Source organism: Leptonychotes weddellii, chromosome 1 (assembly GCF_054177405.1).
Source record: "Leptonychotes weddellii isolate Sample4059 chromosome 1, ASM5417740v2, whole genome shotgun sequence".
In the NCBI taxonomy this organism is placed as follows: Eukaryota; Metazoa; Chordata; class Mammalia; order Carnivora; family Phocidae; genus Leptonychotes; species Leptonychotes weddellii.
Window position 1 is genome coordinate 62,299,813 of NC_138369.1, and position 16,592 is coordinate 62,316,404.

A 16,592-nucleotide genomic window follows, 5' to 3' on the forward strand; every position below is an offset into this window, starting at 1 on the left:
GAGAGTAAGAATCTAGGAGCTGGAAAATTGAAATTTATTTTATTTAATTTTATTTTTTTTAAATATTTTATTTATTTATTTGAGAGAGCTCAAGAGAGAGCAGGAGCAGGGGTGGGGGGCAGCAGGAGAGGGAGAAGTAGACTCCCCTCTGAGCAGGGAGCCCAATGCGGGGCTCAATCTAGGGACTCTGGGTCATGACTTGAGCCAGAGGCAGATGCTTAACTGACTGAGCCACCCAGGCGCCCCAGAAGGCAGCATTTTAGTCAGAATAATTTTATCAACCACAATAGCAAAAAATACATTAAATAACTAAGAGTTAAATAAATTGTAGTACCTATAGAAGAAAACTGTAAAACTATAAAACTTTAAGGACCCTCTCCGAAAAACCTTAATGTTCCAGTAACAATTTCTGTTTTACAAATTATTCCAAATGTAGAAGCTTTAAACAGCCATTTTATTATGCTCATGGTTTTTGTGGGTTAAGAATTCAGACACAGCACAGAGGGAGTGGGATGTCTGGAGCCTCATCTGGGAAGACTAAAATAGCTGAGGGTGATTCCATGGCTGGAGCTGGAATACTCTGGAAGCATCTTCACTCACATATTTGATGGTTAATGCTGGCCCTTGGCTGGGACCTCATTTGGACTATCAACCAGAACACCTCTCCAGGTGGCCTGGGATTCATCATAGGGTTGTGGGCTTAGGATAGTTGGACTTCAAGAAGTGAGTGTCCCTGAGAACCAGCTGGACACTGTTCTACCTCCCCTAACCTGACCTTGGAGGCCGTGCAGCATCTACCGCATCCTATTGGTAACTAGCCTGCCACAAATCCTTTCCAATTCAGGAAATCCCTTTGAGAGGAATGCCAAAGAATATGCAGCCATATTTTTCAAAACCACCTCATTTAGAAACTGAAAAACACCAAAATTCTAAATAAGAAGATTAATCTTCCCTAATTAATATGCAAGATGAATGTATTTCTAATCACGTTTTTCTTTTTTTAAATTTAACTTGTCACAGTGTTTTTCGATATCATCTAAGAGACCAAGTGGGTAGTAATAGGTAAGAACATTTTGATAAGGGTGAATACTGAAAGGGAGAGTTCAATATTTTATAGACTGCAATAAATAAAACAGCTTGATTATTCTAAGAATAGACATATCAATCTTACAGAATAGAAAGCTCAGACCCAAGTATTCATAGGAATATTCATCATATGCATTCCCAATGCATGCTGAGGAAAGGCAGATTTATTCCAACAGTGGTGTGGAGACTCCTGGTTAAACACAGGGAGTGTAACTCTAATTTATGCAAGGTACAAATGGAATGTTCAAATGAATTACAGGTTTTAAGTGTCAAAATCAAATCAGAAAAGAAATACTTATTTAACTGGTGTATAAGTCTTTCTAAGTTCAAAACCAATGTTGGAATAAATGCATATATAGCTGATCGGTCTGATTATATAAATAGTAAGACTGTACATGAAGTAACTAAAAACAAAAATAAAAGCAGGTAAATAATTTGCAACATGTAAAGCAATTAGATAGTTAATGTTCCTAGTAACAAAGCGTTCTTCTAAATCAGTAAGATAAAGATGATCACCCAAAATGGTCAAGGAACATCAACAAGCAGTTTACAAAAGGAAGCCATTGAAGTGGCAAGTGGATATATTGAAACTCTGGGATGATTATGGGAGAATAAAAGCACAGGAATGCAATAATGATCACCTCTGAGAAGCAAGACAGCCCTTGGATGGGAAGGCGACACAGCTTTGTTATGCAGCTGTACTAGGACATACTTGAGGTTCAGTTATGTAAAATGGCCAATTTTTATGCAGTATGGCTTTATTCTAACATAGTTTGGCAACATATGACTTAACCTTAACTCTCAAGCAAAAGAAGCTTGGTTTTAGCAAAGCAACATGCTTCTCTGTGACTTCCCTTAGTTTCCCCAACTTGGTCAAGAAGGTCAGACCAAGAACTCCCCTCTCCCCTTAGACTCAGCATATAGGAAGCATCTCCGTAGCCAACAACCCGACGGAGTATTTTTCAGATATCTTGAAATGATTGATCTTGAATAATAATAAATACATTGCCAATCAAATTCAAACTTGGTCTTTTTAAATGGCAGAGCCTTTTTTGTCAAACATAATTCTTGCACAAAACTCCAATATATGAGACATGTCAGTTGGAGGCTGGTTTAGTCCATGAAAGGCCCTGTCTGCTCTGCCTCCTTCTAGCCCCTGGGATAGTTCCGCTCCCCCTCTGTATTACTCTGTAGTCTGGACACCCCGGGAACCAACTGGACCACCATGACTTTGAGGAAAAGGCAACTTCCAATGTTAAGCACTAGTTAGAGTGTTGAGTGAGCTCCATTAAGGAAGAATGGATAATCACTTTTGTTAATTTGCACAAAATGTGCAAACTTAGAGCGTTTTGTTACTTAAGTAAACTGTCTGGGTTGCTGTGAAAAGCTGTTGCTTAATATTTTACAGCATTAATTGTAAAAAAAAAAAAATCCTTTAGGAGCATTTATAAAGATTTCAGTGAGGAACAACTAACACTTATTTTCTCAATACTTTTATGAGTAATGCAGGAATAATAATTATTTTTAAATATCCTCATGGTATCTCCCTTTGATTTAGTAAAAAAAAAAAAAAAGAAAGAAAGAAAGAAAGAAAAAGAAAAGTAAGGTACATAAAACATCTGTTTTTAAAAGTTCAGGTTTTGCCTCTGAGGTTGAAACACCAGGCATTTTAAGATGCACTCGAGCTCAATTAATAAAGTGCAGTGAAATGATGTGAAAACCACTTATAAATAGACATGCAAAGAAAAGCTATGGGAGGAGGTGGGGAGTGTATCTTGGCGTGTACAACTAACTTCGGGGTGGACAATGGCCATCTGTATTCCATCAGACCAAAAAAAAGATCAAAAAGACAATTTGGACTTCAGTTTACTCCGGAAGCAAATACCAGTGAAAATCAAAACCAAAAACAAAACACAAAAAACCCCCCAAATCTATAAAGTAGATAAGGATGCAGGTGAGTGGCTGCAGGTGGGTGATTGAGGTCGGCGGGCACCTCACTGAGGCATAATTCGGATGCACTGGCAGGCTGGGGAGAGTAAGATGTCTCTCGGTTCAGAGCAGCGTAACATTATGGGATCACTTCCTGTTTTACTCCTTGTCTGTCAGGCCCAGAATCTACAATAAAAACCAATAATTCTGCTACTCAGGAAGCTAAGCCTCCCAAGCCTAAATGCAGGTTCTTAAAATTATTGCTGTGCCAACACAGGACCACCTCCCACATCTGTGCCTGGACCCCCAGGGAGGGCTTTGGCATTCATGCCCCAGACAGCCCCATTGGCTGTTTGTGTCTTGTTGGCAGGGCTGAATCAAAAGACAGAATTTCAGCTGCTAATTGCCCATTGCCAAATATCTAAAGGGAAAAGAATTCTCAGGGAAGGTTACCCTGGGAAAAACCTGTGGGAAAAGGAATGAGTCTCTCATCGGCTTTAGAATGCTTATCCGGTGCTCCTTACCTCCCTTGAGTGTGTAGGAGAGATGTGAATGCGCCTCCATGTGGCTCAAACCCAGGGAGTCTGAGCCACCTGCTGTAGAAGGCAGTCTCCAAGCTGTGTCCCAGCTCGGACAGCCAGATGCAGTATTGAGAAATAGGGACCACCGCCCAGAGGACCCAGAAAGAAGCCTGGACTGTACTCATTTTCTCCTCTCATGTGGAGTGATACTCTTGGAATATGTTAAGGATCTGTGAGACATCACTGCACAGTGTATGTGTGTATCAAGACATCACATCGTACACTGTAATTATCCACAGTTTTTAGTTATTTAGTTTAGTTCAGTTCAATTACACCTCAATCAAGCCGGAAGAAATTAAAACAAAAAGAAAAGAATCTAAGGGTAACAACAGAGGGACTGTTAGCTTCTGAAGATCCCATTCACTTTGCTGACCCATCAGCTGAGTCTTCTGCGCTCTTGAGAGGAACCAAAAGGATCCAGAGGGTGGGAGGGAGCCCCCGGAGCACATGGGGCTCATGATTCATGTTTCTCAGCAGGGGCATCATTGGCATTTTGGGCACCATGATTCTTCCTTGGGCAGGTTTAATCATTCGCATTGCGAAGTGTTCAGCGCCCTTGACCTTCAGACGTTAAATGCAGATGGTCTTTGCCACAATCCAAAACGTTAGACACGGATGCCCCTAGCGAGGTGGGACCACCTCAGGGTTGTTGTCATTTTAAGGAAAGAATTACCGAATAGCTTGTCAAATTAAGGAACAATATAGGGATCTCCTCAAGTGGGCGAAAACTTCGGAGTTGGCCCACGACGGTTACTGAGCATCTATTAGCTCAGACAGCTGCTGTGACACATCGAGGATTAAGTTTTTGCTTTATAGAGTGTGTAAAACGTTTATTGTGTCCATTCTTCAGTTAATGCTTTCAGTTCAGTTTGGTTTATTTTTATGACTGTTCATTTCGGCTGCCTTGAATATATGACTGACATTAGGTTTATTGGAATTGCTGTCATTGTTATTTCCACATTGTAAACGCCAAATGTGAAGCTGACTGTGTTCTTCAGTCTTTCCTGAATGCTAACCTCTGTTTTTGTGCTTAGCTCCTCCATATCGGAAAGGGCATAAACCAGACAGTTCTTTTAAGTTGAGACACTTTATTTTGTGCATGTCTGATTTTTGAGAGATACTCTGGAGGAAAATAAGGGTACAAATCCGTATTTGAAAAGAGGTATGTCCAGTCTAAGTGTGGCCTATTTCTCCATGTTCTGCCAAGCTGAAATGATCTTTTAGATGAATCTGATTTCCTGGGCTATAGACCACCAATTTTACATAATTTAAGCTCAGGAGACGTATACCAAATTATAGGGGGCAGATACCAGGGGAATGAGTGAGCATTGAGCACAGAAGTAAGAAGAAAGTTGGACAGGTAAGGAATGGCAGAAAATATACGGAAAGATGCAGATTGATTCTCCAGGCAATCAAAAGAAAGAACTTTATTGTTTCCTGGGCCATGGCTCAGTGTTTTCAACACTTTATCAGGTTTTATGATTAATAGAAAAGTTGGCCAGCAATTTCTTTGAAGGTCACTGGTTTATTTTTTAATTTTTAATTTTTCACTATCAGCCAAGTCTTTATTACAAAATTGACATAAGAAATTCAAGAAGGGGAAGATTCCCAATCTCCTCTCCCCTCCTCACTCAAAATTGTCTTTTCAGTCCAACACATCACTCACCTCTCACCCTAACTTTACCTCTCCTGCTAAAAGGACTGTCATTCGCCATATTCCCAAACTTGCATAGTAATAACAAGCACTTGAAGTGCCTGGTAAATGTAAAGACCACCAGGTCTAACCCAAATTCAAATCCAGTTGCTCTGGGTTGGGGCCCCCACCCTGTCCAATCCAGGTGATTTGTATCTTCAGGATATTTGGCGAGCTCCTAATACTACTCTTCAGTCTTCCTTTGATAAAAATATAAGCAGCGGGACAGCACAAGGAGACTGTAGAATTTTGGACACATGCTTGTGAATATGGGGACAAATGACAGTTTCAGTATATGACCTTTTCATGTGTCCAAAGGAGAAGTCAATTTTTACTTAGAAAATATCTCTGTTTTCTGCAAAATACTTACACAACATAGAGAAATTGCTAGCATACAATAGGAACTCATCCTTGCCCACAATACATTTCAATGGAAAGCTTCTTTCCCTGCCTCCTTATCCCCACAAAAACTGCCAAGATGATCAACCACTGTCTTACTTTTTAAAGGAAAAAAGAGTTTACTTTGCCCGTGTTGGAAAAAACTTGGAACTTAAATAGAAAATTAATATAGAAGTGGCATACATGAGCTATAAGATTTAATTTCTAAAACTGCAAACTCACAACCTTTCAGAATTATTTAAATACAGTTTAGTTGCTTTGGGGAGAAAGAATAAATTACAAATCATGTTTTCACAGAACTTTCAAATGCTCATCTCTCAAGAGATGGTAATGAAATAGTGTAATAGAAGACCAGGTATGAATATAAATTGATTAAAAACAAATTCATTTAAGATATTAATAAGACTAGTTCATATTATTGAGTGTCTAGTAGATGCCAAATTCTATGCTTGATGCAGTCATATATATTATTTCATTTAGTCCACTACAGCAGTTCTACAAGGGATTGATAGAAGAATGTGAGTCCCAGAGGAGTTAAACATTTTTTCAGAGTCACATAGAATTTCACTAATTGGGTCCCAGGTTAGTCTGTTGGTCTCTGTATGGTTATTCTAAACCTGTAACTTAGCATCTGGACTCACTCATAACAATGAAAGGGATGCTATTGATGATTGATTACAGGTATTAATTGATCTGATGTGAGGAAACTGGATAATTGGTTACTCTAATAAACAGAGCTAGTTTATTTAGCCATCAGGCAAAATTAGCAGGGCGGGCAGAGGAATTGAATAGGGGCATATAAAAATATTTGGTGGCCATATAAAAATGGCCTCAAAATGCAAAAGAAGAAAGTACAAACTCAAGAGATAATGTTAGCTTAGTCACCCACAACTCACCTGAAATCATCCATAATCATGTGTGAATTATATTTAATAAGCATGGTAGGTACATTTATTTTATTTTTTTAAGATTTATTTATTTACTTGAGAGAGAGAGAGCGCGCATGAGCACACCAGCAGGGGGAGGGGCAGAGACAGAATCCACAAGCCGACTCACCGCTGAGCACGGAGATGGTGACTAGGGGCTGGATCCCAGGACCCTGAGATCATGACCTGAGCTGAAACCAAGAGTCACATGCTTAACCGATTGCACCACCCAGGTACCCCAAGCATGGTGGTTACATTTAAATGTTTGATCTAATGAGCCTCCAAAAAAAGCCTCACTGTGAAGAAAAGCTTCAAGTGCCACTATGTCCAAAATAGCTTTATATCTTTTGCACCTAAAAGTAGTTACCATGACCCTTCTCATTTCAGGCCTACAGAGGAATTAAGTGACTTGCTTAAGGACGTGAAGTGAGTGGTAAAACTGGAAGGAAACATCCCAACTTAGAGCTCCGTTTTCTTTCCGGAGTTTGTGCTCTCGACTTTTCTTGAATAAGAATATTCATTTCCATCATGTACTATCTGTTCACAGCATTACATGCTGCATCTATAATATCATATTCCATATTTTATCAATTGTATGAAGGGGTACTAGACTATTATCATCTCCTGCCTAGAGATGAGGAGACTGGGGCTCTGGAAACTAAAGTTATTTGCCTGATCTCATATAGCTACTTACCCTCTTAGACCCGCTTTTCTTTTTTCAATGAATGTGTTTATTCATTTCAAAATTTACACACAGGTAAAATTCACCTCTTAAGGCATATAGTTCTATGAGTTTTGATAAGTACATAATATTAGTACTGGCAAGACTTTCTGTTTGAACCCAAATTATTTGGAACCCAGATTATTTAGGAAGAAAGTATGAAGCAAATTACTTTTTGTGATTGCTCAAAAAATAACTGCTGGAAGAAAATCACAGTGACCATCAACCCGTGTACTGGTTTTATGCTTGGCTGGCAAAGAGGGTCAAGAAGAGTGTTAGCATTTCCTGACTCAATGTAGAACTTCTGGAAAAAAAAAACCCAACGAACATAACTTTTTCATGTGCTTTTTCCTTTGAAGGGGTAGATTTGACATATCGTAATGTATCTTTCTGCTTGGACCAGGGAGTCCCTACCTATGCCCCAAACCAAATCTAGGTTATTACCTATTTATGTATAGCCTAGGAGCTCTGAATGGGTTTAACATTTTTCAGTGGTTGAAAAATAATCAAGAGCAGCTTAGTATTTCTTTTTTTTTTTTTTTAAGATTTTATTTATTTATTTGAGAGACAGCACGAAAGGGAAGAGGGTCATAGGGAGAAGCTGACCCCCCCGCCAAGCAGGGAGCCCGATGCGGGACTCGATCCTGGGACTCCAGGATCATGACCTGAGCCGAAGGCAGTCGCTTAACCAACTGAGCCACCCAGGCGCCCCAGCTTAGTATTTCTTGATATGTGAAAATCATATATTAAACGTCATTGTCCTTAAATAAAGTTTTATTAGAACACAGCCTTGCTTGTTTGTGTACATATTGTCTAGGGCTGTTTTTATGCTACGATGGCAGAGTTGAGTATTGGCAACAGAGACTGTATGACTTACAAAACCTGAAATAGTTATTATCTAATCCTTGAAAGAAGAGAGTTTTGCCCCTCATATCTAAAATAACAGTAAAGTGTAGCAACTGCATTGAGCCCCCATTTTATTCCTTTCTCAGTGTTTATTTGCTTAGCCCCATGCCTGGAAATGTTTAGCCTTGATATGTCTATAAACTATTCTGGAGAATACCAGAGGTATGAGTGGAGTGTAGATATAGGGAAATTTAAAACTCTTTCAAAGTGACTTTTTATAGAGAGAAAAAATATTGTAGATCATTTTCTACATTTGATATAAATTTCTCTTAGGCAAGATAATCTTAGAACAAGATGTTAGTCACAATACAACTCTCATAATTTACTCTTCAGCTTATTAGCCTGCCTGCCCACCCTATGCTCTACCCACAATATCTGCAAATTATTATGAGTTTAGCCTCCTACCCCCAAAAAATCTTTGCTTCCTTGGAGAAAATGAAATGTAGATTAATTAAATTGAAATTGAGAAGAGAGCTCTAAAATCTGGAGTTTGAGGAGCATTGATTTGTTCATGGTTTATGGGAGAATTTAGCAAAACACAAGTCCGTCTGGATTTATTAAAAGCTCTGAATGGTATTGCTGGCTAGAGTCAGAGTAGAAGCTTATATAGGGTTTGTCCCTCAAATTTGTTGCAAAAGGATCCCCTCTTTTAATTATGGGTTTGTCCTCCCAGCCACCCTAGGTGTTGTGATGCTCCATATTGGACAAGTGAAAAAATGTGACTTGATTTCACCTGCACAGCAAATAATGGGAAAAATTGTATATAGATCCTAAAGTCTAGACCATTTTGAACCATTTACTATTACCATCTCTGGATTAACTTTTGGAGGACTGGTTTAGAGGTTTCATGATTGGTTCCATGGTTTCACTGAAATGCCATTGTAACTGAAGCAGGTCCAAGCTTTAACAATGGGGAAATGATTTAGGTAAACTAAGGCATCGTCGTATGATGGAATACAAGACACCATTCAAAGTGGTATGGAGACCATGGCAATAAGCGTAAATAAATATGCAAGATAACATCAAGATTCATAATTAAAATAATATACACCCACAAGGAGCCAAGGGAGTTCAAACAGAGCAGCAGTCCTCAAAATGTGGTCTCCAGCCCCATGCAGATCCATAAACTGAATATTACCAGTCTGCAATAAGTAAATTTTGGAACTCAAGGGCTACTGTTTAGAAACTTATATGACAATTTAGCAGATTAACTTTACTGTTGAATTTAAAATTTTCTAAAAATGGGCTTGTAATTATTCTTTTTCACTTCATTTTTATTTAGTAATTCCTTTTCTCGATCAACACTTCACCTTTATCATAGTTCACGAAAATATTTCTGTGATGCACTGGAAAAAATAAGAAAGTTTGAGAAACACTCTGCATATTGAAAACAAATGTGTTGTTGTCAACCTTGAATCCGTTACACATATTTAAGAAGAAATTCCATTTTATGGACATTAAAATTTTATTTTCATGAAAGGCTATGCTGGTGTCCAGTCAGTTCCTTGTTATCAAATCACTGTACTTGGCCAGAATGAGCTAGTTTTGTTTTGTTTTCCCTTGGGTTTAAGCAACTTTTAAGTATCAAATGCTATTTTATGCTGCAGGAGTGTGACAACAAAATTCTGTTTAAATGACTAAATCATGGCTGGAACATAATTTAAGGTGGGGGTGCAACAGCAATCCTACAGAAACGTGTCGGTTAAGTTTCTGTGCAACCAAACAGAAATGTCAGGATCTTCCCCCACTTAAGATGCAGGGACCAGGGCACTGAGGCATGCGAAAAGAATTTGATTTACAATTTGAAGGAAAACCAGCAGTAAAATAATTGAGAGCTGGAAAGCAATCTCACTCCTGCCAAATTGCTTTCCTCCATGCATGCTCCATTTAGGGGCGATATTCAGATACTTACATTTAGTTTGTGCATATTTTCTTTCCCCTGTGAATATTCCATCGTGTCGGATTAGGACTGTTTCTCTGCTTTGATCAGCAAAAGAGAATATCCAGGTTACCCAGCACTGGATTGTGCCTGGAGTTTTAGAAAAAGAAAATGGTTGATTTTTTAGCTGCAAATATGATAAGCTGGCTATTAATGAGAACATTCTTGGTCCCTAAATTGCAAGCATGGGTTCCTTTCAAACAAGCTTTAACCTGAGTTCGTGGGGATCAGATATGTGAAAGCTCATTGCAAATTGTAAAGGGTTGGTAAAATATTTGTTAACAGCAAGAATCAGTACTACTATGACAATTGTAATTTGTGATAGAGATTTAGTGAATATCAGCCCTGGTGTGGCTTATGGCTTGCTTTTCCCATGAAGGATTCATAGATTAAAGAGGTCTTCCTCTCTTGCCTAGGAGTAATTACCTCTATGATCCATATATTCATGGACACATAAATAAGATATGTGTTGTCCTGCTAAAGCCTTGCTTAGTTTGTTCTCTGAGTCCCATAGATGTGTAGTCATTTATTCATAATTTTTGAAAGTCAGTGGCAAAATTTGGCTTAGAAGATTGGTTCCCATGCCATGTGTTTCTCCATGGAAGCACATTGTACAACAGCAAGAATTTTATTTTATTTTATTTTATTTTTTTAAGATTTTATTTATTTATCTGAGACAGAGAGAATGAGAGAGAGAGAGCACATGAGAGGGGGGAGGGTCAGAGGGAGAAGCAGACTCCCCGCCGAGCAGGGAGCCCGATGCGGGACTCGATCCCGGGACTCCAGGATCATGACCTGAGCCGAAGGCAGTCGCTTAACCAACTGAGCCACCCAGGCGCCCAACAGCAAGAATTTTAAAGATCAAAAATATCTTTATATTAAAATGTCCGAGGTGTCCTCTTTTATCTTTCTTGCTCCCATTAGAAAATATTTTTGGTTTGCTTACAAGAAATGCAAACCTGACAGATTCATTTTGATAATTGCCTCATGTGAGTCTCTGACACTTTATGAGCTGGAATCAAATTTCTAATGGTCTCCGAGGTAAGGCACAAAATACCATTTGGGGAGGGGGAAATAGGGTTATTGAAAAGTAAACAGGAATAGACAATGCAAATTAGGCTTGAGCCAAGCACATGCCTGTTTTGAATTTAAAATTGACTATAATCCAGAGCCGGTTATACCCTGGGTACCTAGAAGAAGATGGAGAGGAATATGAAAGGAATTTTTATTAAAAAAAAAACAACAAAAAAACACACAAAAGTTTGCAGAAGCACAATCTGTAAGCTCTAAATTTGATACTGTGTGACTCTCCTGGCCAGACATTTGTCTTATGTGAACCAGGTCTTCCTATATGTATCAGCAATGACACTCTTGTGTTTTTCTCTCAGACCTTCAGTTTACCTTCAAGAGCCCACTTGTTCTTTGAATTAAAGTTAAATGTACCTTTGTCACGAGCCTAAGTCAAACCATGGTTCCGCTTTGCTTTGTGACAAAATAGGAAGATTTTAAGAACAGTGCATGACAAATGGTGGGTTAGAAGTTTATATGTGACTGTGCATACGCAGTGCATACACACACACATGTTCACATGCACCCTTCACATCCATATTTGCACCATAACCCCTCCTACCCACGGTCAGTTAAAGCAAATAATCCTAGAAAAAAATGTGATGCACACATCATGAAACATTTTAACTTAAAATATATCTATGTGCATTTATTTCCCCATCTTTTGGTGGAAAGTTGCTGTTGTTTGTTTTTCTTTCCCCAGCAAGTAAGGACTTCTAAATGCTTTCCAAAAGTAAGTGAGGCTTTTCTTGAGTAGAGGTCTGATGATCAAAGGGTCTCTACTGGTCTTGCGGTAACTACACTCTTCAGGAATCATCTATCCAATCCAGCCCAGGTTTCTGTAAGCAGAGTGAGGGCTTGGCATCCATATGTGCAGAACCAGTCTGGACTCTAGATTCTGCTTGAAGGCTTTGCCAGTTCTCTTCCCTCACCTAACTTGCAGCGATGTTTAGCAGTCCCCCCTTTATCCAGTCTTTCCGAGGAATTCAACTTAGTTTTATGGAAAACACTCTCTTTTTGCACTCACCCTTCATTTGCTCATGTATCATTTCACTCGATTTTTATGATTCCAAAAACAAATGATACCTGAATATAGAGCTTTGGAAGGAAACAGCGGATGCTTGCAACATTCAAATACAAGGGTTTCAGACAGATATGCATGGAGCTTAGTTTTGCAGAGACTTACCTGCTTGCTTCCTTTTGCCATCCACGAAACACTTGTCACTAAATTTTGCTTGGAGATTGGAGATGATTATTTAACCCTGCTTTTCTAGTCTCTAAAGAGCTCAGAATCAAATTTGTAACGTGTTTCCAGAAATCTACAGAACTTGTTGGTCTTTTTTTTTTTTTTCACCAAACTGACTTCTAACTTCATCTTCTTTTTCTACATTTTTTTTTCTTTTATGCTCATAGATTTTATTTTCTATGTCTCATTATCGGTGAGAGAACTCCAGTACTTTGCTAGAGTGGCAATGTGGTTGTGCTTAATGGATGTTTGTTTTTGCTGTTGTAGGTCTAGTGTAGTCCACGTTATGCAAGATTTAGGTTCTAAAATTAGCACACAAGGGAAAAAAGTACTTAGTTAAAATTATCCTCGTACATCCCCTGAGAAGGCTCTGTGGCTCAGTCCAGCACATCACACCTCTAGAGGTCTAAAACGCTCAGTTTTTTCCATAAGCTTTGCAACAGATCAAGATTATGTTGAGGGGCAGATGAAGTAGTTTGACTTGTTTTCTTTTCTTTTTTTTTTTTTAGTTTGACTTGTTTTCAGGGGGGTATCTGGCAAAACATAGGTATGTTTAAAAGATAGAGAGGTGTGGGATGGTCACACCCCAAGATGGGCGTGTGGGAACTGAGATGTATGCCCCTCACTTAAGGAATTTCAAAGCACATCATGGCTAATGTTACTTACGTATGCATTCTTCCCTCTGGATTAACTAAGTCTCATCTTTCTGAGAAGATGAGGACAGAAACTCATTCTAGTCTCATTATATGTTCACATAGGACACACTCAGAAATTTTGAAAGAGTTAAAATAAAAGGAAAATGGAAAACTTTGCTTGCCTTTCCAAGCCAGGAAGACTGCACTCTGAATTTTTTTAATTTGGTATTTCAAAAATCAGCTTCACTATTTTAAAATTTATAACCTAATTCTTCGATGGTCACACTACAGGTATGAAAACAGACTGATGTTCCCCGGTGGTTCTTAAATTGGGAGTAATTTCCTCAAACATTAAACTTTTAGAAAAATTTATGCATTTGGGTTATCAGGTCCCATTCTCTCCCTGTTATCTACAAATCTATAAAATACGAGCTTCCTATTTTATTCCTACCTTTACACCTCTTCAAAATTAAGAGGGTCTGTGTGTCACATATCCTATTAATAAAGTAATAAACTATTAGTCTTCAAAACAGAACTGCGCATAATATCCATATTAGTGTTTTCCTTGGTAGACTATCAATGCAAGGCTGTTATTTTGTGTATTTGGTTTTTTTTCCCCATCCAAGACTAATTTTCTTTACTTAAGATGCCTGAACGGGAACATTTTTTAGTTCAAAGTTGGGAATGTACCATTTGACACTTTTACATCTGTGCTCCCTGAGGACCCCTGATTTGTTTTGAAGGAGACAGCACTGCATAATGATTTAGGTTTCAGAGTGTGTGCTTGGGTGAGGCTGCCTGCTCTCTCACTCACTTTTACCGAACGTGGGACCTCAGACTGTCTAATCTCTTTGCACCTCAATCTCTTCATTCATGAATTTGTATTTGTATCTCCCTCATGAAGTTACTGTGAAGATTAGATGAATTAAATTTATCCAAAGCCCTTGGATCAGTCTTCATATGCCATGAATTCTCAGTAGATTGTTATTAATACCGAGCTGGATGTGTGCAAGGGAGTGGGATCCACAGTGGATGGCAGTGGGTATCACGTGACTGGTTGGAATGCAGCCAGAATATGCTCTGGTCTTTCATCGCCTCCCTCCTCTCGCCCGGCGCAGGTGGCCCCAACCATTAAGGAGCGCATGATGAAGAAGGGAAGCCTGATGCTGGGCTACCAGCCCCACCGCGGGAAGGTCAACTTCTTCCGCCAGGTGGTGATCAGCCCTCAAGTGAGCCGGGAGGACATGGACTTCCTCCTGGATGAGATAGACCTACTGGGGCGAGACATGTAGCTGTGGCTTTTGGTTCCCCAGAGGCATGGGTCCTGTCCTGGGGAGGCTTCCAGATCCACGGCATCTGGGGACACAGAAGAGACTGCAGGCCTTCTGGGGAGAAATAGGAAAGACGCCCTGGCCGGGCGTGGCCAAACGGAAATGCTAAGCAAATAGTGGGAAGGACTCTTTAGCTGCCTGGGCACTACTGTTGCTATTAAAGAAGGAGATAAAAGGTGGATTTTCTTAAGAACTGTCTTTAGGACACAGCCTTGAAGAGAGTTTAGTAAGTACCACATACGGCCTGATTCTAAGCTTCCATTGCTCTTTAAAGAACATACAAATTTAATAGTTGAAAGCCGTGGTTCTCAAAATGGCGGTCCCTGAACGAGCAGCACCAACATTGCCTGGGAACTCTTTAAAAAGACGGATTCTCAGCCCCGCGCCTGCCTGAATCAGACACTCAGCATAGTTTAAATAGCTTTTCAGGTGATCCAGGGGCAAGGTAAAATCTGAGAACCAGTGGTTTAGTGAAACCTTATAAAGACTGAATAATAGCTCTGATATTTTGCCGGCAAAGAGGTAATCTGCTATTTCAGCGGCCCCTGAGCCAGTGTCTGAAAATAACGCCTGTGGAACTGTTAGCATTAATGTTTAGGGGCATCAGCAGTCCATCAAAACTATTTTTAAAAGGAGAAGCTATTGAAGATGTTTACTTTATAAAGATATATCTTTTATGCAGCTGAGTGTTTATTCTCAAAAGCTAAAATCAACCATCATCTATTCTAAGTTACCTAAATTACAGGTAAGGATAAAGACAAACACTTCGTAGCATGGCCTTTTCAATCAAAGCAATAGTCCTAATTCACTTCCCACGGCACTCGCGTCATTAGCTTGGAGTAGACGGTAGATACAGATATCTCTGTGTACCTGTTTCCGCGCGAGGGGCCCATTTCTTATCTTGTTCTCTGCTTATAGGAAACAACCAGAATGAAGTCCAGGGTTATACAACATTCCCTTTCTCAAGCTTTGAAACGTCAGTGTAGACTATTAAGTGGTTCATATTAGGCAGAGAATCTGAGAATTAGAGGTCTTTCAGTGCAAACACCTCCTCCATTTCTCCTGGGAGTGGATGATTCTATCTCTGATCCTGGTCCCGGATTTCTAGGAGAACTCTATTTGACTAAGAAATAAACAGAATTCAGAGGTGTGGGTGCAGAGTTCAACAAGGTAAGATTGTGAATCTAATTAGAACTCTGATTTGGAAGGCAAAAGATGGAAGAGCGTTTAAGTATTAGACTTAGCATATTCAATAACCTTTCATATGATATCATTAACTTCTGTTGATTAAATTTTGAAGGGTAAAAAGCCGATGTGTACTGTTTGCTTTTATTCCATATTTTCACTTTAGGGTATGTGGTTTCTCAATATCTCCATTGGTCAAAGAATATTTTAATCTTTCTTTGAATTCCTTTCTTCTCTGGTGGTAACTATTCGTGTGTGCATATGTTTTACATACCTTGTTGCTTTTTTGTTTTAATGTCTACATAAAATGTGCCTGAAATTGATGTTTGCAATAATTCCAGTTTCATGAAATAAAAAGCAGCATTAGCACACACTTCATGTTACTGACTTTTCCCGTCATCTCCTCGTTACTGGGTTGTCTCAATACATTTTAGAAGTAATTGAGTTCCTTTGGCATTTTAGCTAAATAATTGAGGAAGCACATTGAAAGCTGTCTGTTTTTGAGGTAACACCTTGAATAAAATGGAAAAAGCAGTTCTGGCAAAGGAGGGATTTGCCTTTTACTTAGTTTTTTGTCCTCCATGGAGCAAAGCCTGGGGAACCTGATAGCCACACATCAGCTCCCATTGGGCCTCTTCTTGAGAGATGATAGTTCTTTGATGAATGAAGAGAACAACTGTTAACAGACACTTTGAAGATTCCATTCTTTTTTCCTTCAGATGTTCAGATATACCATACCCAATCAGATATTTGAATGGTCAAGAATAGTTTTTCGATAAAAAGTTAATTGTAATTCATTCACACATTGAACATATTGATGGTGTCCCTACAGTGTCCTAGGCAGTTATCCAGGTGCCAGAGATGTGCAGTGAATGAGACAGACAAAATCCCTGCTCTTCGTAGGCTTTCAGTCTAGTTGAGGCAGACAGTCCACGAGTAAATATGCA

At 39.2% G+C, this 16,592-nt stretch overlaps 1 protein-coding gene across 1 annotated transcript in view; it reads left to right on the forward strand.

Annotated features, from left to right (window-relative positions):
* The window catches only part of GADL1 (glutamate decarboxylase like 1), a 159,203-nt gene extending 143,185 nt beyond the window's left edge, over positions 1 to 16,018 (forward strand). The window contains exon 15 of the mRNA XM_081825500.1: positions 14,248 to 16,018. Within this exon, the coding sequence (XP_081681626.1) occupies positions 14,248 to 14,421 (174 nt within the window). The 3' untranslated portion in view covers positions 14,422 to 16,018. The remainder of the gene's footprint in view (positions 1 to 14,247) is intronic.
* Positions 16,019 to 16,592: the final 574 nt, after the last annotated feature.